This window comes from Coptis chinensis, chromosome 3 (genome assembly GCF_015680905.1).
Source record: "Coptis chinensis isolate HL-2020 chromosome 3, ASM1568090v1, whole genome shotgun sequence".
Classification (NCBI taxonomy): domain Eukaryota; kingdom Viridiplantae; phylum Streptophyta; class Magnoliopsida; order Ranunculales; family Ranunculaceae; genus Coptis; species Coptis chinensis.
In genome coordinates, this window is record NC_141458.1 from 72714954 (window position 1) to 72738864 (window position 23911).

A 23911-nucleotide genomic window follows, 5' to 3' on the forward strand; every position below is an offset into this window, starting at 1 on the left:
AGTTGTTACAATGCAAGGAGTTTGGGACTAGGAGAAAATTGGATATGACATACCCGGGGAGGTTAAAAATATTATTAAGTCCGCGGTTCCTTGTCTTGTTGATAAAGATGATAAAAAGGTTTGGAAATTAACCCCAAACGACAATTTCACTGTGAAATCAGCATGGGAGTTAGTTAGAAGAAAAGCAGATGATGTTCCTTTGATGAAGATCTTATGGAAGTTGAGAATCCCATGGAAAATCAAAGTGTTTGTTTGGCGTATGGTGCATGGTGCTGTTCAAGTTGATGAAGTGATACAAGGTGCATATATTTCTCTGGCTTCAAAGTGTAACTGTTGTTATATTTATAAAGTGGAATCTATGTATCACTTTTTATTTTATTGAAGGAGATTGTGCTCACGAAGTATGGAAGTTCTTTTCGGGTATTTTTGGGATGCATCTAATTTGAAGTCAAGGAATTAGACTACGTATGATTTCTTGGCTTTTAACAACAAAAAGAACTTCACAATTTGGTTTATTGAAAACTATGACTCATTTTCTTATCTTTTGGGAAGTTTGGAATGCTCATAACCAATATAGGTTTGATGAGATTAAGGTATCCTCTTCTCAGTGCATTATCAAGGTCAAAAGATGGTTAACGGTTATGAATCCTTATATTATGATTAAATCCAATCCATCTTTCACTGAGATTATATCTTTAAACAATATTGGTATTCATAGTGCGATAGTGAGACACAAAAGAGCCTTACTGGTGAAGTGGTATAAACCTTTACCTAGTTTTGTAAAATTAAATATTTACGGCTCTTTGATCTCTGAGTAATCCCGGACCTGGAGGTGGTGATGGTGTTATTAGAGATGAGAATGGGTGCTTTATGATGACTTTCTATCATAGTACAAAATATCATGATATGGCAAAATATCGACCTCTGATTTATGGATATGTATCATGGATATACCCTCCTCTGTGGGGATATATTACATTAGGACATCTGCAAATATCGTGGATATATCGAGATATATCAATAAATATCGACAAATATCCACATTTTCTAACTGCAAATATCGTGGATATATCACAATATATCAACAAATATCGATAAATATCCACAAATCAACTATATTTTCTTTGAATATGGTCATTGTAAAGGTTGAATTTGATCAGTCATTGTAAAGTGTGAATAATGTTAATAGGACTACGTTCAATTTTAATTAAATAAAATCAATGATAAATCATAAATTTTTTTTAATAAAATTCAGAAGAGTCTCTTTTGTATTTCGATATTTAAAATACGTAAATCCTGTCATAACCTGAAAATCAAAACAATACAATTTCCATTGATCAACCTTTCCAAGATATGTATATATATACTCTACTACTCCACTTTAACAACAAAATAAATATTACATATATACAAGTTACATATCCACTTCCAAGATATTCAACAAACACATAAATAACATTATATATCTACTTCCACAACAAAATACATGAAATAAAATAAAATAAAGTTACACTATATATATATGAAATAAAATATTTGATTTTATACAAAATGAAATTACAGTACATGAGATACAATAAAATATCCCACGAGCCCTTATCGTAGAACCTCTGGTATTTATCTCTAGATAGTTGCCGAGCCATCTCGAACTCGTAGTCATCCTTGTCTGAGTCTTATCCAGGAGGGTGTGCATACATGGCAGCTCTATAATGTTCTTGAGCTTTGTTTTTTGTTTTTTGTTTTGTTTTGTTTTTTTTGTTTTTTTTTTTTTTTTTTTTTTTGTTTTTTTTTTTTTGAAATTTTATTAATAATGATAACGAGTTTTACAAATAATTAGGACAAGTGTGCAACAAGCTACGTCGCAAGTCCTTTATGAATGGAAAATTCTATCCTCCTAAAAACAAACTCGTTAGAACCAACTGTCATTACGTTGCAGTCCATAACTTTATGCAATCTCTTAAGGAGCTCAACAATGATCATTGTGCCAAGAAACCAAAAGTGTCAAAACCGAAAGGAATGAAACAATGCTGGTTAGCTCTACAAGCCTCCTCGTGTTTCTTAATTTTCCCTGCTGCTGCTCTATTAGCTGCTTCTCCCACCTCAAAGACTCCATTCCCAAACCCTACCAATGGAGAGGCTCTAGTTACATCAACACACGCATGCCTCCCCTCAGACCAACTGTAGATCAATACATCCGCAGGCCGAAGTGTCGATCTCCCCTCATTCGGATCAGTGAGAAAATTCACAGGAGCCTCCTTCTTCACCTGTACCCCAGCCCTCCAAAATGCATCACATAAAATATCTCTGACATGATCATGTTGGTATTTGAAACCTGGGAAATATTTACAATGTGTTGCATGGTCCCCAAAAGCATCTAGTATGCTATTTTTGCAAACAGGGCATAGACCACCATCAGAGTACAAAGGAATCATGAGACGGTACCGGAGAATAGAACGATACTCTACCGGCGACATACTGGCCCAAGTCCCTCCATCGGAATAGCAAGTAGGAAATCCTTTGCATGTTCATTTGTAAGCATCCAATGACTGCTTTAACGAAAGCGAGATAACACAAACTCCCTCTCAAGACCAGTAACAATCTTACCATAGAACGCTTCCGCCAAAACTTTTTGTGGTTTTGAAGGGACGGTAGCACTCACAGCCATAGAACTGAGGTCAAAACTTTTTGTTTTTTTTTTTTTTTTTTTTTCAGACTCAACCATTTGTCAGAACATGTCTCGAATTTCCTTTCACATTTCGAGCATTTCTCAACATTTTTACTATTACTTTAAGCCTTGTAATGCCACCTCCAGCTAAAATCTCATCACAGTATTTGCACTGTGTCCCATTTTTATTTTCAGATATACGGATAGCGTAGTCTCACCCGATATCAAATCCCTTTGACATTTCTACTCTTGTTTAACACAAACAAGAATAATTTAATATATACATCGAAAAAATAATTAAATTTGATGATTCCTATTTAAAAATACATGGATCAAGTACATAACTTCCTCGACGAATGCCAAAACAATTAAATAACATTTACACTTAAATAAACCAACAACTTAGATCATCTCAAAACGAATAAAGATAAGCTCCAAATAGTGCCCCTATAAAATAAATGAAGTTCCAAACCCTAATGATGCACAATGAACCTATTAGTCAAAATTGCTCAAAAACAAATTCTACTCTATTTTTGGTTCACCAAAAACTATCTTTTGAACCATGTCGTTCCAAATGAAAACCACTATCTAAAAGTAGGTTACAAACAACGTACAAAATGTTCAGGAATGATTAAAGAAGCTCTTAGTTCATTTCTAAAAATATCTCTCAAATTAGGTTCATGCACATAAAAATAGAACACGGTAGGTTTTCTAGCTGAGTTACCAATAAAATAACTTTTCCTACAGTCATCCAAATGACACCTCACTTGATTATTTGAAAACTAAGATATATACAATTACTTTTTTATGTACAACCCGATGTCCCAATCTCAACCTAACTAGAAGTAATTATAGAACGAACTTGGTAACAATCCAAATTTTTAGCAAATGAAAATTCTAACGGGCAATCTTTGGGATAGCACAACTCTTTCCATAGATATCTAAAAGCATCGAGGCTTTTTGCGTTAAACTTCTAACACATATAACTTCTTTATGTTTTACAAAAAAACTCAATCTAATTCTAAATAGGCAAAAACTTGGCTCGAACATAGTGCGCAAAAACTGATTTCTAAATCATTGTTTTTCTGTCAACCCAACTTCATGGTGCCATATCTATCTCCACAGGCCTCGGAACGCATTGAGGCCAATTGGATTAGAAAGTAGACTCACGGGTCTTACTTTTTCATATTTTACCAAAAACCTATCTCTCCTTCTAGACATATCAAAACTGAGGGCTAACATTGTACAGAAACTGTTTTTCTGACTAGCAAAATTTTCTGATGCATAGTATTTTGGAGTGCATATCTTTTTCCACCCACATCCAAATTGAACGGGCTTGCTGCGTTGGATAGACGACTCACTAAAATATCAACCAGAATTGGATTCAATCAAAAAGACCAAGATTTCACTTTGATATGAAGTTTCAAATATCACTGTAGGAAAACTGTTTTAATACGATCCACACTAAACTTAAAGTTGCGTATCAAAGGTAAACTCTTCGAGACTAACTTTTCATGCATCCCCATCTCGATCACCATCCGACATCAAGTACCAACTACCTAATGAAAACCCATATAGTTCACACAATAGACACCACTTTAGAAACAAGGTATCCACACCAAGAAAAATGCTAGTAAAACAAATATGATAGAGCAAAGGATCCACATCATGGATTAACAAATTTAACTAATTACATCATAAGACAGTTGTCATGTGATTCACTTAATACCAGGTTTTACATCTAAGCATTTATCTCTACCGCCATTGCGAAACACGAAATGGGGAATTTATTCAAGACTAATTGTGTATAGTATACCTATTTGCGCACAAAGTATCTATAAGCAGCAACCTTCTTTCTCTGAGAACTTGTATTATCGATTGAGAGAACCATCTTACCAGTTTCTCTAGGTGTGAAAGAATTGTGAATTGGTTATTCCAGTGTAGCAATCTTTTTTGGCTTTTCTATGGCAATAGTGTAGCTTCCCTCCATAATTGGTATAAATTCAGCACTATATTCCACTTCCCATTCTCCCACCACTATATCCCAAGTTATTGTTGCACCACACTAAGAACAATATAACAATTCAAAACAATCAAAGGTGGTTAGTTAACTTAACCCAGCTTAATTTTCAAATTAGAATCAACCAAAAACTATGAAGTAAAAGGTTCATGCGATAGGGATAAGCCTAGGAGACATGAGGCACCCATTTAGCCCAAGCCTAAGGTGCCTTAGGTGCTCTTATGCTTGCATTTAACCTTAATGTACTCAACTTAGAACTCAAATTAACATTTTTAACACATGAATACCTCAATTCCATCAATTTCAAGGTTCACTTTCTCTCCTCCTCTGACATTAAACTCGGATGCTGGTTTAGGGCGGACCGTCCTCTAGTTCGTTTGGTCGACCAAGTCCATCATACTGGATTGGCACATTCTTAGGTTTTACAAACCTAATCACTAGTAATTGATAAATTTAGATCAATTACATAAACTAAAAGGAGTAACAAAATTAAGCTAGAGCAACAATATTTAAAATCCTAATCAGGTTTGCACATAATAATTAAGTAATGTAAATTCATTAATAGGAAGATCTTTCAAATTCAAAAAAATGGGTTTATTTGAAAAGGAAGTGGACAAGGAAAGTTTCAAGTTAAAGAAATAGCAACCTTACCACCAATGACCAAACTACCAAGACCATTCAAAAAAAAAAATTTTGTTTTTTTTAAACAATACAACATGGTGGAAGCTACAAATTTGTTTTAACATTTCTGGCGATGATTAACTTACTTGTAAAGGGTCTCAGCAGCATTCCCTTCCTTAGATATCACAAACTTGCTCTTAGTTCTTTGAGTAAGGAAAGGACTAAACATGGAATACAACATAGTAAAGTACCATGGACCATTAACAAAAACCTACATCACCGAAACTCACATTAGAAACACTGAGATTCTAAGCAGATTCAATCTCAAAAAGCAGCACTTACCTTTCTAACAACCATTTCAAGATAATTATCTTGAAACAAAGACAAAATTTGGCTAGAAGCAACTTTCAGTTCTCTCTTGGGCATATCTTTGAGATCAGTAACTTGAATAATTGAGTTCACTCCACCTGGCTTGAAATCCAAAAGATTGATCCCTTTTTCAAGAATTTGAACTCTCCGTCTAAGAAATTTCTTAAGCCTTCAATTCATGCCAAAAATTCTTTCGACTTTCTCTATCGCTATATCGTCGAAATATCGCGATATATCTATAAATATCGTCGATAGTTACACTAGTATTTATCCAATTGAATATAAGCGATATTTCTGTATCCATCTCTAATTTCTCGATATATATCGCGATATTTTGTACTATGCTTTTTATAAACACTTTGGTGTAGTGAGTAATAATTTGGCAGAGTGTTTGGCTTTCGTTGAGGGTCTCAAGATTTGCAGTATTAGGAGCTTATGAAGATACAAGTTGAAGTAGATTCCACGTACACCACCAATGCACTGTTACTAGTTGCAATTAGTGTTACCCCCCCTCCCAATTTTCAAAAATATTAGTGATACCCCCTAGTTGCAAGATCCAACGGCTACGAGATAATATATTTTTTTTATTCAGATGAAGAATCATGACCGTTGGATCTTACAAATTTGGGGAATGCATCACTAATATTTTTGAAGGGGGTTAAGTCTAACTAACCCAAACTTTTATTTTACCAGTTGGAGTGGTAAATGATAAGCACCCAAAACTGTATAATAAATCCCTTACTAGTATTTTATTTATGTCAATTATGTGTTTAATAAAGTGAAATAATTATAGTTTTTATGCTTTTGTAGGTTTCAGCACTTAACTGACAAACTTTTAGCAAAATCGGCATTTTAGCATGAAACTATGTTGCTAGGAGATAAAAACCCATTCAACTTGATCCAAGAAGAGCCCTTTCAAAGTCGAAGAGTCCAAGGAAAAAGGTTTTAGCACTTAACTGGCAAAATTTCAACAAAATCAACATTTTAGCGTGAAACTATGTTGCTAGGAGATGAAACCCATTCAACTTGATCCAAGAAGAGCCCTTTCAAAGTCAAAAAGTTCAGGAAAAAGGTGAATCAAGAAGAAAAGCTCAAAAGCCCAAGATTGTTAGGGTTTTGGCCCACAAGTGGTTCTTTAATGATTAAGTAAAGTAGTTAGGGGTATTTTTGTAAACATCATACATATAAAAGATATGTAGAGATTCTCCACTCACATTACATCCTTATGTTTTAGATCTAGGGTTAGAATTTGGGGTTAGTCACCATGGCTAGTTACCAGCTTTCATTTTCTCCTATATTTCTTGTTATGTTAAGTAGTCTAATGATCAAGGGCTAAATCACTCCCTTTGTGGAGTGATAATGAAGCCTAAGTGAAGAAAGCTTATTGTTTTACCATGTTCTTCCTTTCAAAGGTTGCAAGTTTAATTTTAGTGTTGATATAGAGGTATAAAATACTAAAATTGAATTAGGAATTAGTATGATTAATTAGAGATGATTAATTATAGTATTTCCTCTTCCTAGTTAGACTTGTCATAGAGATATGTAAGGTTGGCTAGGGATCAAATTAAAGTTTGAATCCTGGCATTGAAATGTAAGACTTATCATAGAGATGTGTAAGTCTAATCAATGAAAAGATGAAAAATTATCAATGAAACTTGATTTTAAGACAAGCGAAAATCACTAGGTGGATTTATTGCTTCGCCATTCTCTTCTCCACATTTCTTCAAATTTCTTTACTTTCTAGTTGTTTCAATCATAGTTTATAGTAGAAGTAAAAATCACCAACCAAAATATATTCTCTTCTTCCCCAAATTCTCTTCTATCTCCTTGTTTGAAATATTTCCAACTTGTTTTGAAGTAAAAGACACCCAACCCCACTAAATTCTATGAATCAATAAAACAGATTTCTTAACTCATCAATGGGTTCCTATTGGGTTGGTCCAAGCATGCAGAAAAGTTTACATAAAGCTAGTCATGGCACTGTGAGAAATAGCAAGATGGAAGGAGGGTTGAATATCATTGATACAAAGACTTGGAACATAGTAGCTTATTGTGGCCTAATTTTTAAAGTGGTGAAGGAGGAAGAAACTCTGTGGACAAAATGGATATGGGAGAATCATCTCAAATGTAAGAACTTTTGGACAATGAGGATTCCAACTAACTGCTCATGGGTTTGGAGATCCATATTGAAGCGTAGAAAGACTGCGGTGAGATTCATAAGGCATGTCTTAGTCAATGGGGAAGGAAGTAGTCTTTGGCATGATCCCTGGTGTGAATCTATGCTACTCACAGAGAATAATGCATTGAAGCAACTCCTGCAGCTATAAGAATAGGCGAAGGTATTTGAACTCATCTCTAATGGCCAGTGGAATGGGAAAGTGCACTCCCTGCCAAACTCAGAGGTGAAAAGGCTAATACTAGGTACAAAAATTCAAAACTTGATGAAGAAAGACTTTGTTGTATGTTTGGACTGAAACTGCAATTGGACATTATACAACAAAATTAGCCTACATGAGTCTAAAGAGGATAAAAAACAATCAAGGTTAAATGGTACAAGTTGGTATGGGGAAAGCTGGTAGTTCCAAAGTATTCTTTTATAGCTTAGTAGGTGTTTAATGGAAGTCTCTCCACTTAAGATCGACTGATTAAGCAGAATATATTGCAACAATCTCAATGTAGCTTATGTAGGAATCATAGAGAGAATTCAATTCATCTCTTCTTTAATTGTCCCTTCTCCAAGGAAGTATATATGGTCGACACTTAAAAGACAAATGTACTATCATCTAAGCAGGAATGGTATAAGATCTTGAGAAGAGCTAGAAATAACTCATGTGACTCGGAGATTATTAGAGCAATGATTTGTGTAGTTGTTTATGCTCTATGGAATGAGAGGAATAGCAGGAGATTCAAAGACAAATAACATACACCATTTCAAGTAATGAATGACATTTTGAGAAAAATGAAGATGTACTTACAGAAGGAACTCAAGGAGGTACTAGACAATGCTGAAACTAATCATATCTCAACTCATTTGGGAATTAATTTCAAACCTATCCAGTCGCCTTTAAGACAATGCCAGTGGAATAAGCTTCCACCTCAAGCTTTCATGCTTAATGCTGATGGTTCTCTCCAACAACACAAGGCTAGCTTTGGTGGTACTATAAGAGATGAGAAAGGGAATGTCACTTTAATGTATGTAGGTACCTCAAGAAAGAGATCCATCTTATTTCTGGAGTTGATGGGCATCGCTGAAGGAATGAAAGCATCAAATATAGAAGGCAACCAACATCTTGTTGTTAATTCAGACTCCCTAAGAGTAGTGCATATCATCAACGAGGTAGAGACAACTCCATGGTTCTGTATGAACCTTTTGTGTGCTATCAGAGCATGCTATGTAAGCAGAATTTTACTTCTGTATAAGTTCACCACATCTTCAGGGAAGGAAACATAACAGTTGACCATATGGCAAGAAACTGTAATGTGAGTGAAGAGAGAGTTTATTATAGCATAGGACTTATGGATGAGAGACTAAGTGAAATAGTACACCAAGATGTTGAAGGCTATGTATACACACGAGTTTAAATTAATGCAGGTTTGGGTTTGCCTAACCCATAATTTTTTTTTAAAAAAAAAATGTTTGTGAGAGCATCCCATAATTAGCACGTGCAGTCAAAGACTTTAACTAGGGGTATGCATCTACTGAGATAATTAGTCTAGTATCACTTCGAGTTAGATTATTAGTTAAGTATATCACTTCGAAATAGATTATTACCAATTGACTAAGCTTTAATTTGTTAAAATACTAGGGTTTGCCCGTGCCGTACGGCACAGATACGGGCGCCTTCGGCGCGAAGGTGTCTTTAAGTAAAAAAACATATCAACACCAAGCTAAAGGCAACGTTCAAGAACAATGGAAATTATATTTAGTTGCGGTCAGATCATGAAAAAAAAATCATATAGAATTTGACGTTGACAAAAATAAATGTATGTTGGTGTTTTTTGTACTTGGGCATAGGCAACCTGTTTTTCTTGAATATTGAATCCTTTCGTAAACCTGGAGAACATAAAAAAAAAAACGCAGAAGAAAAAGAATCACATCATCTTTACATAGTTTGCCAATTCCATAATAACCTATATTTTCAATTACTTCCTTTGATATGCGAGTCGGGGTTGAACACGGTTGGCAGGTTTTCATCCATGGAACTATGTAAGTATTTAACTTTAGTTGCTGAGGCTCTTGGCAATTTTGACGGAGTACAGAATCACCCGAAAACAAAGATTTATTGATTTGCCAAGGCAAAAATGGAGACAGAGTAGTCATAAAAAAGACGAAGATCTAATGAATTTACAATGGCCTAGATTGGCTTCACTGCTTGACATATAAATCAAAAGTATTTTGTACAACTATTTAAATGCGAGAAAAGGGATTTCTACTTTCAAAATAGAAAATGATCATGGCAAGTAATTTCAAATTTTAGTGCAGTAGAGCATAAGCACTGTAACAAACACATTTTTGGATTACAAAAAACTCAGAATGGTATCTTTCATGAAATCATTCTCCCAAAAAGAAACACTACCCATGCATCGAGTGCATCATGCATAAAACTCAAAAAGATACAAAAAGAAAGAGAACGCTACAATATATATCTTGATTATAACGACAAAAATTACGTGTCAACCATCCCAAGACATGGGGGCATTGCATCCAATTCTCCACGCCTTGGCTTCAAAGACTTTACAATTACTTTCATCAAGTAATCGGTAATTGTTTAGTCAACTATGTAACAAAGCCGGTAGCTTTGTGGAAGTGTGACGGTATGTTGGTGGTCGGTTGCACAAGGCTCCTCAATATGATCATCATCTTGCTCACCATGCCATGCTCTATAGTATTTGGATAAGTTGAGTGTGGTTGTCGGATGGTCCACTTCGCTGAACTATAACACGAGAATAAGTGAACATGCATATTCTCATAGCCTCTTCTTTGATCTTGGACTTCAAAGATCTCAAGGACATCATTATCTCGATCCCCGAGGAAACTTCGTAAAACGAAAAGACTGGATGACATTGAAGGATGTCCGAAATCTCCCCTTGCTAAGGGCCAAAGAGGCAACCATTATGTAATCACTTAACATTTTCACGGGAGGGCGTAAAATTCCGTCTCGACTCTCCTCAAGCAGCTTACGGAATGTCTTGCTTATAACTTTCCCTTTGGCATCACCAATCACTACCATATTAGGAACTTCCGTAAGCATAGCACATATCGGATGGACAAAGATCCAAGAGCTCAAGATTTATGTGCATGTGGTAAGGCATCTGCCTCCTCCTTTCCATAATTTCCTGGTTAAAGCAAGAAGATTGATAATAGAATCAGATAAAGATATAGGGAAACCAAATTGTTTTGGAAATTATCAACAGAGCAATAGAATCAGAATCTCAAAATCCTAGCAGCAACAACAACAATTTCAACTTCTAACTGATTTACTGTCCAACTTGATGTCATGAAAGATTATGTTCTCCTAAAAAAGCAACGGAATCTGGTGTGACCACCAAGAGTTGATATGAGAAGAAGGTCTAAATACAGGGATATGCATGAAGCAGTTTGAGTTCGGAGTATCTAAGCTTCACACACAAGAGTGCAAAGAAAGAGGAGATTATACTTTTTACACAAGTGTTCAAAGCAAATGAAAAGAAGAAGAATTTTAGTTACATAGACCAATTCTAGACCCTCGACGGGATCATAGGAACGTTGTTCGCGGGTATCGCATAAAGCTGCCGCGACACCACTTCCCAGCCTTAACGGGGTATCCTACATCCTTGAGTATCATTTCCACACCAACCCGGACAACCCAGCGGTTGCGTTTGCGAGAAGCGAGCAAAGCAAAACATTCCTTGATCAAACAAAGTGTGAAGCAAGCTCCATTTCACAATGAGTAAGTGTGTGATAGAAGTGAAAATGATAGAAAAGCCTATGGAAATAAACGGCTTCATTTCAATGAGAGTTTCAAATTGAACATAGATTGGGTTTAATCACATATATTAGGATCCAATTCAGTAACAAATTCTGTATTTAGAAGTTCAACTTAATTTAAGGAGTAGAAGATGAGAACAATATCCCATACCTCATTAACGTTGCCAAGATGCCCTATTCTCAACACCCTTCCTCGCTACTTTATTTAATCCCGGACTCCAAGCTTAAATTGTACCTCTTCCATCCCCTTCTAACAATTTCTGAACTATCAATGTAAGGTGGAACAACCATCTGCGGTGATAGTGTTACTCACCCATTCCTCCTTTTGTGTACAATTTTTTAATCCCCATGCCTCAACAAAGAAGCCCGCATGCCATAGTTCTATTAATATACCATCACTTGTAAAGAAAAAATGAAAAAAAGAAAGTAGCACAAGCTAATCTATGAGAGACTTTTGGTCATGACCTTGTTGCTTTGCCTAAACGAGTGTGCCTTGCAATCACATTATCAAGTCCTTCCTCGAATAAGAGATCAAGAGCTGCTCTCAGTCCATAAAGAAGTTGAATGGAAGGAGTGTATGGCCAATATGTTCCCATCTTATAGAACTTCAAGTAGTCATTCCAGTCAAAGAAAACTCTTACTGATTTGGCAGTCTTGGTTGCTTCTAGTGCTTTGGGGCTAGCACACACAATCCCCATTCCAGTAGGAAGAGAAAGAGCCTTTTGAGAGCCTGTTAAAGCTACATCAATTCCCCATTCATCCATACGGAAATCAAGAGCACATATTGAGGACACTCCATCAACAAGAAACAATCTTTGGATGTCGTCAGTGATCTGTAAAATCAAGAGCACACATTGCAACATGATAAGTCTTCTTTGATAAATTTCAATATATGGCGAAGGTTGGGAAAAGGGATATTACACATTTGTCGTTGAAGATGTTTATAGCAAAACTTCTGGGTATACGACATTCGCGGTTTGAGTTTCTGCATTTGGAGGCAGAAGAATGTTGATCCTGTCCGCCGAAGTGCATCTTGAGAGGGCCACATACAATTGACCATGACTGAAAACTTCCGTATGCGGGTCAATACCAACATACTTCACCGATTGTCCTTGAGACTTATTAATAGTCATTGAATAGGCCAATCGAATCGAAATTGTCTTTCGTCATATGGAAAGGAAAATCGGAAGACAACGGTGACAAAGATATCCTTGGAATAAAAGCTTCATTGCCCCATTTTTTCACCAGTTAAAATTCTGGAAAAAAGAACGTGTGGTTTGCATTGTACCACTACCAATCGGGTTCCATTGCATAGTCCATCTCTGGGAGCAATATTTCGCAACAACATTATAGGACTACCAACTTTCAGGTTCAGGCGAAATGGTGGCGAACCCGGTTGGATCAAGTGTGTTTAGGTACTCATTTGGGTATTGATTAATATTGGTTGGATTATTTGCTTCTGCATCCTCCATCTTGTCGGCAGCTAGAAAGAGAGTAGTTTCTCCTGGGAACATATTCAAAGCTGTTGCATTAATTTCATTAACATCATCATTGGCGTCGTAAAGAATTATACGTTCAGTTAAATATCACAGGGGTGACCGTGGCAAAGATGATTCGGATGAGGGTATGTAGCGAAATTAGTTCTTGAAGATCCGCACATTGATTTAATTGTCGATGGCAGTTCCACCGTCTCACTTGGATCACTTCCAATCTAAACGAAGGAAGACAGAAAAAGATTAATGGATATAAGTTTGAAACAAAGGAGGAGAAAGCAGAATACATAAGTGGTTACCTCCATCAAGAAATTTGCGAAACCCATATTTGTAGAGTTCCCATGTTCTAATCTCATGTTTTGTACCAAAGTTAGAACCCGAATATGATTCCAGAGGAAAGAACACCGCAAAGAAGCACGCACAATTTGTTCACGCACCCCTTTGGGTATAACTGGAAGGCATTGGCGAAAGTCACCACCAAGAACAACTGTAATTCCACCGAAAGGCTTATTATTGTTGCAAGTATCCCGAAGCGTCCGATCAACTGCCTCAACACAGAACTTGTTTTGCATTGGGACCTCATCCCAAATAATAAGTTTAGTTTCCCTGAATAAGTGGGCATGCGGTGAATTCTTATTGAACCCACAAACCGAGGTATCAAGAATGTCCAGTGGGATGCAAAAGGTTGAATGAGCAGTCCGACCGCCAGCCAATAGCAACGCAGCTATTCCAGATGAAGCCACCATAATAACAATATGTCCCTCAATCCGACACGTAGCAGCAATGGTGTTATAGACAAAAGTCTTTGCCTCGTCCCCTCGCTGCCCCATTCAAAAAGAAAAGTGTCCCTTGATTTCGGTAAACAGAATCCAGGACTGCTTTATATGTCGAGTGTTGCTCAACATTTAAATGAACTCTGTTGCCATGTGCTTTTTCAGTTTGTGGATCATATTGAAATTGTCGTTGGTCCCATATAAGTCGGTTACCAACAACTGAGTTCCAATTGGTGGTTGATAGTGGCATAGGAGGAAAATTAATGAGTAGTTTACGACTCTATGAGAATCTCATTTAGAAGAAATAAACCATAATCTTGGACCCGAGCCCGGTAGGTTCTGGAATGTTGAAGATGGTGCGAAGTTTGTGTGAGAGGTCGTCACAGATACTCTCCCAAAAATCATGCCACAATGTTTGGGGATATAGAGGATTGCATTCTGCGAGAATAACACAGAATAGTCGACGAAGATGATAACCAGTTTGCATGGTTGAGGCCTCTTGCAGACACTGCACCCATTCACTATCATCCTCAAGAAGTCCGCGTGCAATACATGCTTCTTTGAAAGTTGGATGTAAATCAGTACCAGTCCTTTTCAGATCATTAAAGGACTGTGGCCCTTTCACGACGGTTAGAAGCAAGCGTAAGTAAAATCTTTCACCAGAATTAGGACTCGCGAAATACATTCTACCAATAGCAAACCCCTGTGCCCTGAATTTCCAAATTTGGTGTTGCTTTATCCAAACGTAGTGTTCTGGCACTTGTTGATATGTGAGCCCCTTGCACTTAATCTGAAGCACAACAATCAAAAATGCAAGAAGAGTTGACCGTTGCCTCTCGCCTCGCCTATATATCATGCATGGACTCATTAGCATTATACACAACACGATGCATTCGTGGAGATGAAGGGCTAATCTCACAACCGTTGGAATTTCTCGCAAGCGAGAGAAATTCCTAACAATCACGGCCAGCCTTCAGGTGGCCCAATATATCTCGTGATCCAAATATTGCTTGATCTCATCCAATTCATTCAACACAATTGTTGTCTGTCATTACCTTTAAATATGTACTTGTGAATGTATTTCACACAAGTAAGCCCCGCACAAACTTCAACATTAATATGGCGGTCAAACATCTTAGAAAGGTAAGGATTGTAAGGAACAACATTTCTATTATCAACTGAATGCTCTCTAACAAAATAAGACTTCCCATTGTCACGGCGGCGACGGTAGAGAGCATATCCATTTGTATCCATAGTTGTACAATCTGTGAAAGCTCGGGATAGTGATATTTACATTGACGATTAACCATGCAAGGAGAGTTTGGATTGTTAAGCCCACATGGGCCATGAACCATACATCTTAGTAGTGCGATCTGAAATAATTCAGGCTCGGTGTCGTCGATCGGGAAATTCGCAGATACAATGCGATCGACTTGTCGCGTGCACTCGGATCTTGTCCGAATGTCGAAGATATATAAGTGCATGCATATGTGGCGGACCACGTTTCGAACTCAATGGTGTAAACATGAGCAAACTGTCACACCAAGGACACCACGCTTCTTGATTACTTCCATCAAAGCTCTTCGTTTCAATTCAAATGCACGGCAACCACCTCCGGCGATCATAAGCGGATTTGGTTTGTAAACAATGCTTCAAGAATTTTCGCCCACTCGCGGGTTTTGCAGTCATTGTGAGGAATATGTCCGGATGGTGGTTGTAGCGTGTAATTGCCATGGAGTCTTGAAAAATTTCAAACATATGCCTAGGGCGCCGATATTGATGATGATGGTAGTACGACTTCGCCTTCCAATCTGATTTGGATCGACAAACATCACCGACACATCGCTGATACCTTGATATAGTTCTGCACGAAGCTTGTCTTGTTGTTGCCTATAGTAGCACATTTTGTTTTGCTCAGTTGATGCCCATCCGTCCACTAGAAACTCCTCAAACAACTTTCTCCCTCACAAAATAGCTGAGTACTCTGTGGTGCGCGCAAACAGTAGATAAGAATAAAAATTCATCTGTGTTGTTTATCATTAGTGGTGGTAGTAGTTGATTGAAGAGTCCCAACGCCGCAATTCAGGTGTCCATCCAAGCTCCCCATGGGGAAACAATAGGACATAATGCAATGGTAAGTAAGCTGGATGACACTCACTAATTTGCATGAATTCTTGCCCTCCTTTAAGATAAATAACAATGTCTCTCATACTTGCTCGCTCCACCGCCATCACCGGTAAAATGACAAAGCAACCTCATCTGCTGTTGGTAAGTTGTACCGACGACCGCCTCGCGGAAGCAAAGATAATGTAAATAAGCAGGGTACATTGAAGTCCTCACCATGCTCGAAGAAGCCGATCTAAGAACATCATATGCGTGGCGATATGTATCGAGAAGCGGTTATATTGGAGCATAGTAACTTGAATGATTTTCAAGACATCCGTGTTGAGCTTAGGATTACGGTTGACGGACAGACTAGTGCAAAGATCGGGATCATAGATATAACGTTGAGAATAAGTAGCTTGATATCCCACGCCGGAATTAAAGCTCCTGTGCGATGTCGCAGTTCACCGTGAATAGTGAAAGGCCTTGGACCCCGTCCAGCAAATAAGTGCTCTTGTACTCCAAGACTTGTAAATGCAAAAGCTTGATTATATTGTCGCATATATCTCCGAAATGACTTTGACTTCCGATCATTCCCATCGTATAAGGCTTTAAGGGCAGGAGGCAGTGGTTGCAAAGGAGGACGCTTTATCTTTCCTTGTAAACAACATCTCCCAAAAAGAGGACGTGACAGCGATGACTTTGATAATCGTTCATCCATCCAATGAAGTGCCTTACAAAATGGACATTGAACGTCCATTTTCCCCAAGTAGTGTCTTCCTTGTTCAACTGGGCGGTTAGGATTAAGAGTCGTGTGCACATCCCCATTGTAGTCGAGTGCCTCTTCATCGTCATCTTCACTCATGGTATCAGCACGTTCAGAGAACGGTTGTGCAGTATGCTGGAATGACTGCGGTCTACGCAAGAATGAAGTATTAAAAGGATTTAGATTGAGGTGTAAACAATTTGTTATTATTGCAAACATTTATGTGAAGAAATTACCTAGAATTTTGGTCAGCTGATATTGACTCAGAACCCAGACTTGGTAAATGTGGTATTGCGTCAATAAAGCTTGATGTAGACGAAATGAGGTTACACGCATTGCAAGGGAGCTTATATGGGTAAGAAAATATTGAAAGTTTGGTACTGAAAAGTAGAAAATATGAAGAGAAAGTTGTAAAGAGCTTTGTGGTGCTATACCTTGCATTTTGGTAAGACGACGTTGATGCAAATGACTCATTTCTGAAAGTTGGAATTGCATTATTTGGTAACGCAACACCAGAGTTAAGAATACATGTCTTTGTAGAGCCGGATAATAAGGGTGAGGTGTGAATTGGATTGGAAGGAAAACCAATAAAGTGGCATATGAGACTCACCTGTTGCTTACAGGTGCTGAATCAACATGAGTACATTCTGTTGGCAGTGTAAATAACCTAATAGGATTAAGAGCAGAGAGAGACGTTCGAAGAGATTCCATAGAATTGAGTCGTTTAGTTGATGTGGTATGAGGTGTGATTGGACTATGCTGAGGTGGAAGTCTGACAGTTTGAGGTGGAGTTCCTGGAATTGGAGGGTGGACATACACTACAAAACCAGACAATCGATGGGCCATTGCTTGATGCCCATTCGCATTTTATTCAATTTTTTTCCCTTTCCTTCGAAAGCACTGTGGCAATAATTCTATTTGTTAGGCTTACCGCCTTTGATAGGAGAAGGGGATGGTTGTACCTGATTGGGCAAATTGTCCGCGAATTGGCGAATTGAGATAAGTTGGTGTAATTGGATAAGAGCATAGAGGATACTGAAATAGAAATAGAGATAAACATAAACATAAACCAAATTTCCAAAGATAAAATCTATATTCTATATAAAAAATTAGGAAACTTATCTCTATTTCAATTTCAATATGCAAAGAAACGAAGATAAAGATATGGCAATATTTGTATCGGTGAAGTCCCATATGTAAAGAAAGACCCGAAGATAAGGTATACAAGTGACATAGCAAATAGGTAAAGGATAAGAAAATAGGAAAAAGGATAATTTGGTAGATAATGAGAGGGAAACATTGTAGGAGTATTAGTACCTGAAAACTATGAGGTTGGTGGAGGGTAAGCCTATCTTGTGGAGGGACAGAGACACATTTTTTCTTGTTAAGAGGATAAAGAGAATGGTCCAGTGGGCGCTTTCTGTTTTGTAGGTTTGGTCGGTCTGGCCGCTATATAAAGAACGAAGAAAAAGTTAGAGAAGGAGAAAATATAAAGCAAACTTGATGTGTAATGTCAACAGTAAGTATAATAAATTACATAAGACCGCAATTCAATTACCTGAAAGCCACGAGGTGGTTGAAGGTTGAGTCTATCTTGGAGAGGGATAAAAGTGTTTTTCGGCCGGTTTGAAGGATCAAGAGAAGGGTCCATTGGGCGTTTTCCCTTGTCAAGGGTTGGTCGGTTTGGATGCTATATACATAACCCAGCAAACATATAAATCATGAGACCAAGAAGAAATAAGTACCATGTGGATTAACGAACCAATGTAATAGAAACAACAAGAATACACGGAAGCCGAGGAGGTGGTTGAAGGTTCAACCTATACATTGCGGTGAATCGAATATTTATTTTTTTTTGTTGAAGGATCCTTAAATGGGTCCATTGGCCGTTTTCCCTTGTCCACCATCAAGTTCAATCCTTCATAGAAATTGTACACTCAACATTAAAAATGGAGAAAAGAGAAGGAATGGTTATTAGCTATAAGAAACTATAAGAAACATTTATTTTTGATAGTGCAATCCTTAGAAGATGCAAAGAAGATGCCACGTAAAGAATACATGTCCAAAGAAAGGATACATGTCTATTTAACATAGCCATAATTACATTATGTGAAAGCTAGAATGAGGATAATTTTTCATATAATGCATGAGTATAAAAAAAAATTGAATAATTTTCATATAATGCATGAGTATAAAAAAAAATTGAATAATAAATGTATGTTGTTGTGTTTTTTTGTTATTAATTTGGTTATATACGATTGAAACTACAAATACATTGAATAATAAATGTACGCCATTGTGATTTTCGGTTATTATTTTTGTTATTTACTATAGAAACTACAAATACACGTTGCCTAAAGTCCTCAACATAGAACGTTCTTATGTTATCTACTATAGAAACTACAAATACACGTTGCCTAAAGCCCTCAACATAGAACGTTCTTATGTTATTTACTATAGAAACTACAAATACACGTTGCCTAAGGAATAAGGCATTATATAAAAGAGGAAAAGGGTCCATCGGTAGAGAGAAAGGAGAAAAGGGGTCGTTGCCGATTATGAAAAGAGAAGTTATAGGAGCATGACTGATAATCCTAACCGAAAAACCATAGAACCATCTATACTTTTTATATGGAGCATACAGTGTCTTACGTAATATATGGAGCATCTTCGTGAGTCAATTGCAAGAGGAGGAATAGAGTAAACATCGGTGTTGGGTAGGTCTTTTTCCACTTATATGGAGCATACAGGCCTTACGCGAATATATGGAGCATCTTGAGTCAATTGCAAGAGGAGGAATAGAGTAAACATCGATTGTCGGATAGGTCTTTTCCACCATTTGCAATCAAGAAGTGATGGATTGACCATGGACTGTGATAATTATCCCAAAAATTTATAGGAGACGATGAGATTCCGTCAAGATTATCGTGGAGATTTTGCACGGCTTTGTTAAGTAAAGCCTAAACAAAGCTTTTGTGGCTAATATCTCTAAATATAAAAGAGGTAGCAAGATGGGATTTTTATTTACTAATAAAAGAGTATATCCAAACTTTTACCCTCTAAGTTGAGATAATGGACTCATAGGACGATCTATTATCAAGAAGAACATATTAAGCTCGTGTGAGTCTTTCACCAATGTATGGAACATACTTGGAAAACAAAATTGGGGAACAGCGTTTATACTACGATATACAATATCAATCAAAATCATCCTTAATGTAAATATAGGATTGGTTGGGCATTAAACTATTATGCTTCTAACAATAACAATTGCATAGGCAAGTGTTATAAACGTGAAACTCATTACCATCAAATCAAGTAAATACTAATCCACATTTATAAAATAAAAAACATACCTGAAACTGATTCCTCGCAGACACCGTCTTTCCAAACTCCTTAGTATTATAAGCGTAAGTACTACTCGAACCCATATCATAAAACACGACAATATAGATTAGTAAGAACATATTGAATGCCCAATTTGCATAAACGTGAAACTCATTACCATCAAATCAAGTAAATACTAATCTACATAAAATAAAAACATACCAAACCGATTCCTCGCAGATTAACCGTCTTTCCAAACTCCTTAGTATTATAAGCGTAAGTACTACTCAAAATAATTGAAAGAAACGGTGCCAAAAAGCGTGTAAGAATTAATATGAAATCATTTCTAATAGTTAACTTGAGTTTTGGTTTGGTCCTCGAAACTCAATGTATTGCAATCGATTCTTTCAATGGAATATAAATAAGATTTTTTTTTTTTTTTCTATTCCAAATAATGCCAAAATTTTCCAAAGAGAACCAAGGATCCAACTGTAATCTTATAGGAGCATTGGCTATAAATGTTTGAGTTTCAACAGAGCTTTGAGTAAAACTTAACTATTTTTTCGTGTTTTCCTGGACTAATATTGTTTCAATTACACAAATATGTTTACTTCATTCAAAAGTCTATTAAGCTCGCGAAAAATACCTTGCTTTGATGGACCTTCTTTTCAAGTTGAACTCGTGAGCTAGCAAAGGTGCTCTTTTGAAAAAGGTGAATGATCTCGATGAATTTGATCTCATGAAGAAGGCGACTTTGCTTTCAATCTCGGTAATCTCAGTAATTTGGAGTGTTCCACAAACACAAAAAACAGAGTTTGTTTGGAGAAAAGAAAAGGGGGAGAAAATCGCGATACTATGGGCCGGTCTGCGGCAAGTAAAGAGACATACCACTGAATAGCCTTATATCCCGCCATGTCATAAGCAGGGTGAAACTGTGAGAAGGTGTTTGCGACCGTCGGATGGATGGAGACCCTTCCCTAATTTGTTATATAGATGGTTTTCCTAATTTTAAATGGGTGTATGCATCTTCTTCATGAACAATGATGTTTCAGGATGTAGGTCACACCCTTCTCATAGATACTCTTATTATGGATTTTTGGATGGTCTAAGTCTCTAGCTAAGAGCCTAAGACTAACAAGTATATATGACTCCAAGTCTCAAAGTTAACCAAAAGAAAATAGATTCCAAGTCTCCAACCATATGGTGGGACCTGAGCTATAGGACTGCATGCTCAATCACACAAGGACTGCATCACTGTATGGAGGAACTCCTTCGACAAGATGCTCAAGTTCTTCCAAAATAACTATATATGTTGCAAATTCTGCTCTTGAAAAGTCCACTTCATTACCAATCAAGTGACCCAGCAGGTGCAGACTAACAAAGTCGGTAAAACGTTTGGGTGATGATACCAGAGGTCTAGAGCTCGAACTCCGGAGTTAATGATCTCATTTAAAATAGGATTGCGAATCAAAAACATAAAATAAAACAATCAAGTGATTCAAGTATACGACGTTAAGGCATATTGGAAAAGTCCACTGACCAAGTTTTTCTCTCCAAGTGAGCCCAGCAAAGGTTCATAATTTCGTAATACTGCAATCTGTTGTTGCACAAGAACACGTGCTCCAATTGCTTCTATTTCATGCATCATTCTAATTTCATTGGACATACAAATCTCCATCCAAAAACTCAAGATAAGTCAAGGAGTCTCATGCTTTTGCTTTCAATCAATTAAAATGAGAGCTATCCATTTAGGTATGCAAGAAAAATGCCATCAATCGCATACTCTTCCTTTGTACTAAATTAAAGGTCTAAAGCTAGATCAAATGTATCACGGGACTTCATGAGAATAAAGGGTGAGATGATTATATATTTAGCACGGTGGTGGCCGCACATAATGTCTAGGTCGCACACAAGACCTCCTGGTACTCCACAAAAACAACAAAGCCATGCGCCCATGCATACCGTACCTAGCTAACTAGTTTAACTCCTATCAAAATAGATGGACATTGCAAGAGTAGAGACGGATTAGTGGACAAATATGTGGGACATACAGATTGATACTCTAAACGGTTTTGTAATGTGACACCGAACTTTTTTAAAATCTTAAAATTGGTTTAGTTCGAAACATAGCTAATCGAGTGCTCATTTAGTCATCATCCGTGATTATCTCTCTTATTTTATTTTTTATTTTTATTTTTTTGATTGGTAAGCGGTAACTCTTTGATGCTGGCGGGATTCGAGTCCCAGACCTCTGGTATCATCACCCAAAGATTTTACCGACTTTGCTAGTCGGCACCTGCCTATCTCTCTAATTTCAGTCATATTCGAATGATTATCTCTCCAATTTCAGTCATATTCGAATGATTATCTCTCTAATTTCAGTCATAGTCGAATTAAATGTTAAAACAACATTCCCTAGCCTCTTTCCCAAGTTTTCTCTCGTAACAGGATTATTAAAGTTGAGTTTTAAATAAATCCAAAAAATTATAATTATTGTGGATACACATGAAGACATCATACATCAGATCGAAGTAGAATTTAAATTTAGGAAAATATCAATTAGGACGACAGACCCCACAAGATGCTCAAAATTTGGCACAATTTCAAATTTTCTTGTCAATTAGGACGACAGACCCCACAAGATGCTCAAAATTTGGCACAATTTCGAATTTTCTTGTCAACTAGTCAACCTTTGTGAGAATTATGTTTGCCAAATTGACACATGAGATTTCATACCAGATACTGTATGTGACTATGTGAGGTTGCTGATCAACTAGTACCTAAGAGGCTAAGACTAATTATAGAAGTTCCACAAAACCTGCAGCTTGACTTAAAATGCCATAGTTCGCAAATGAGCATACTTTTGTTGAAGCTCATAAGAAGAACACCTCCAGACTCCAGTTGCAGTAAGATGTCTCTTAGTATCCATATGTTGTATACTTGTATCTACAAAGAAAAATGGTTGGAAAGAAGGGGGGACTCCAATGAAGCTAATCTTTGTGCACATGGGATATATGAGCAACTCTAGTTGTCTACAAACGTATTCCACTGATGTACCAACTTTTCCTTTGAACAAGACCACAATTAATATGAAGAAACCAAGAATGCTCAGTAAATAAGGAAGTGTGCCTAAAGAGTTGGCATGTAAATAAGGAATGCTCTGTAAATAAGATATAGTTCCCTGCCCAAATCGTTCTTGCCTTCAACAGGAGTTTATACAAACTTATGCAACAATAGCAGAAGCTCAAGTTCTGGTATGTTATTGCAATTTAACATGGAGATGATTATTCTCACACCAAACGCCTTGGGATACGATTTGTTTAGCAAGTTTTAACAAATCTTGTTTATTTGGCGAATACAGGAAATGCACTCTACATTTTCCTCTCCTTAAATACAACAGAAGCAACATACAATATACAATAGAGTGATGTACTATACGCCCTATACACATACTATATATCATCATATTTAACTAGGGGTGCAAACGGATAGGTTCCGATTCGGATATGCCCGTATCCGGATATGCCCGTATCCGAATATGAATTTATACCGAATCCAAATTCGGTGAATATTAAATTTTTTATCCGAATCCGATAATATCCAATTCGAAATTAATATTAATTAAAATTTTATTTGTTTTGAATAATTTATTTTACCACTATAAAAACTATTATAAATATATATATTTGTCATTTATTATTATTATTTTGTTATTATAATTTTATATTATTAGTTTATGATTTTATATAATAATAAATAAATAAATAAATAATATATAATAACTATTATTTTTTTTAAATCAGATC

At 36.7% G+C, this 23911-nt stretch overlaps 2 protein-coding genes and 2 pseudogenes across 2 annotated transcripts; all 4 read right to left on the reverse strand.

Annotated features, from left to right (window-relative positions):
- Positions 1 to 4481: 4481 nt before the first annotated feature.
- LOC147510717 (patellin-6-like) lies at positions 4482 to 6961 on the reverse strand (annotated as a pseudogene).
- A 4267-nt stretch (positions 6962 to 11228) lies between these two features.
- Positions 11229 to 12450, reverse strand: LOC147510718 (serine--glyoxylate aminotransferase-like; annotated as a pseudogene).
- A 548-nt stretch (positions 12451 to 12998) lies between these two features.
- LOC147510719 (uncharacterized) lies at positions 12999 to 15163 on the reverse strand. Its single transcript, XM_086598226.1, has 5 exons — positions 14979 to 15163; positions 14361 to 14754; positions 13436 to 13957; positions 13339 to 13354; positions 12999 to 13147 (listed from the first exon to the last, which is right to left on the reverse strand). Exons 1-5 carry the CDS (start codon positions 15161 to 15163, stop codon positions 12999 to 13001), a joined length of 1266 nt encoding a protein of 421 aa, XP_086454352.1.
- A 1177-nt stretch (positions 15164 to 16340) lies between these two features.
- Positions 16341 to 20209, reverse strand: LOC147510720 (uncharacterized). Its single transcript, XM_086598227.1, has 8 exons — positions 20135 to 20209; positions 18337 to 18468; positions 18096 to 18227; positions 17741 to 17813; positions 17389 to 17596; positions 17213 to 17254; positions 17015 to 17083; positions 16341 to 16929 (listed from the first exon to the last, which is right to left on the reverse strand). The coding sequence occupies exons 1-8, from the start codon at positions 20207 to 20209 to the stop codon at positions 16341 to 16343; spliced, it is 1320 nt and encodes a 439-aa protein (XP_086454353.1).
- Positions 20210 to 23911: the final 3702 nt, after the last annotated feature.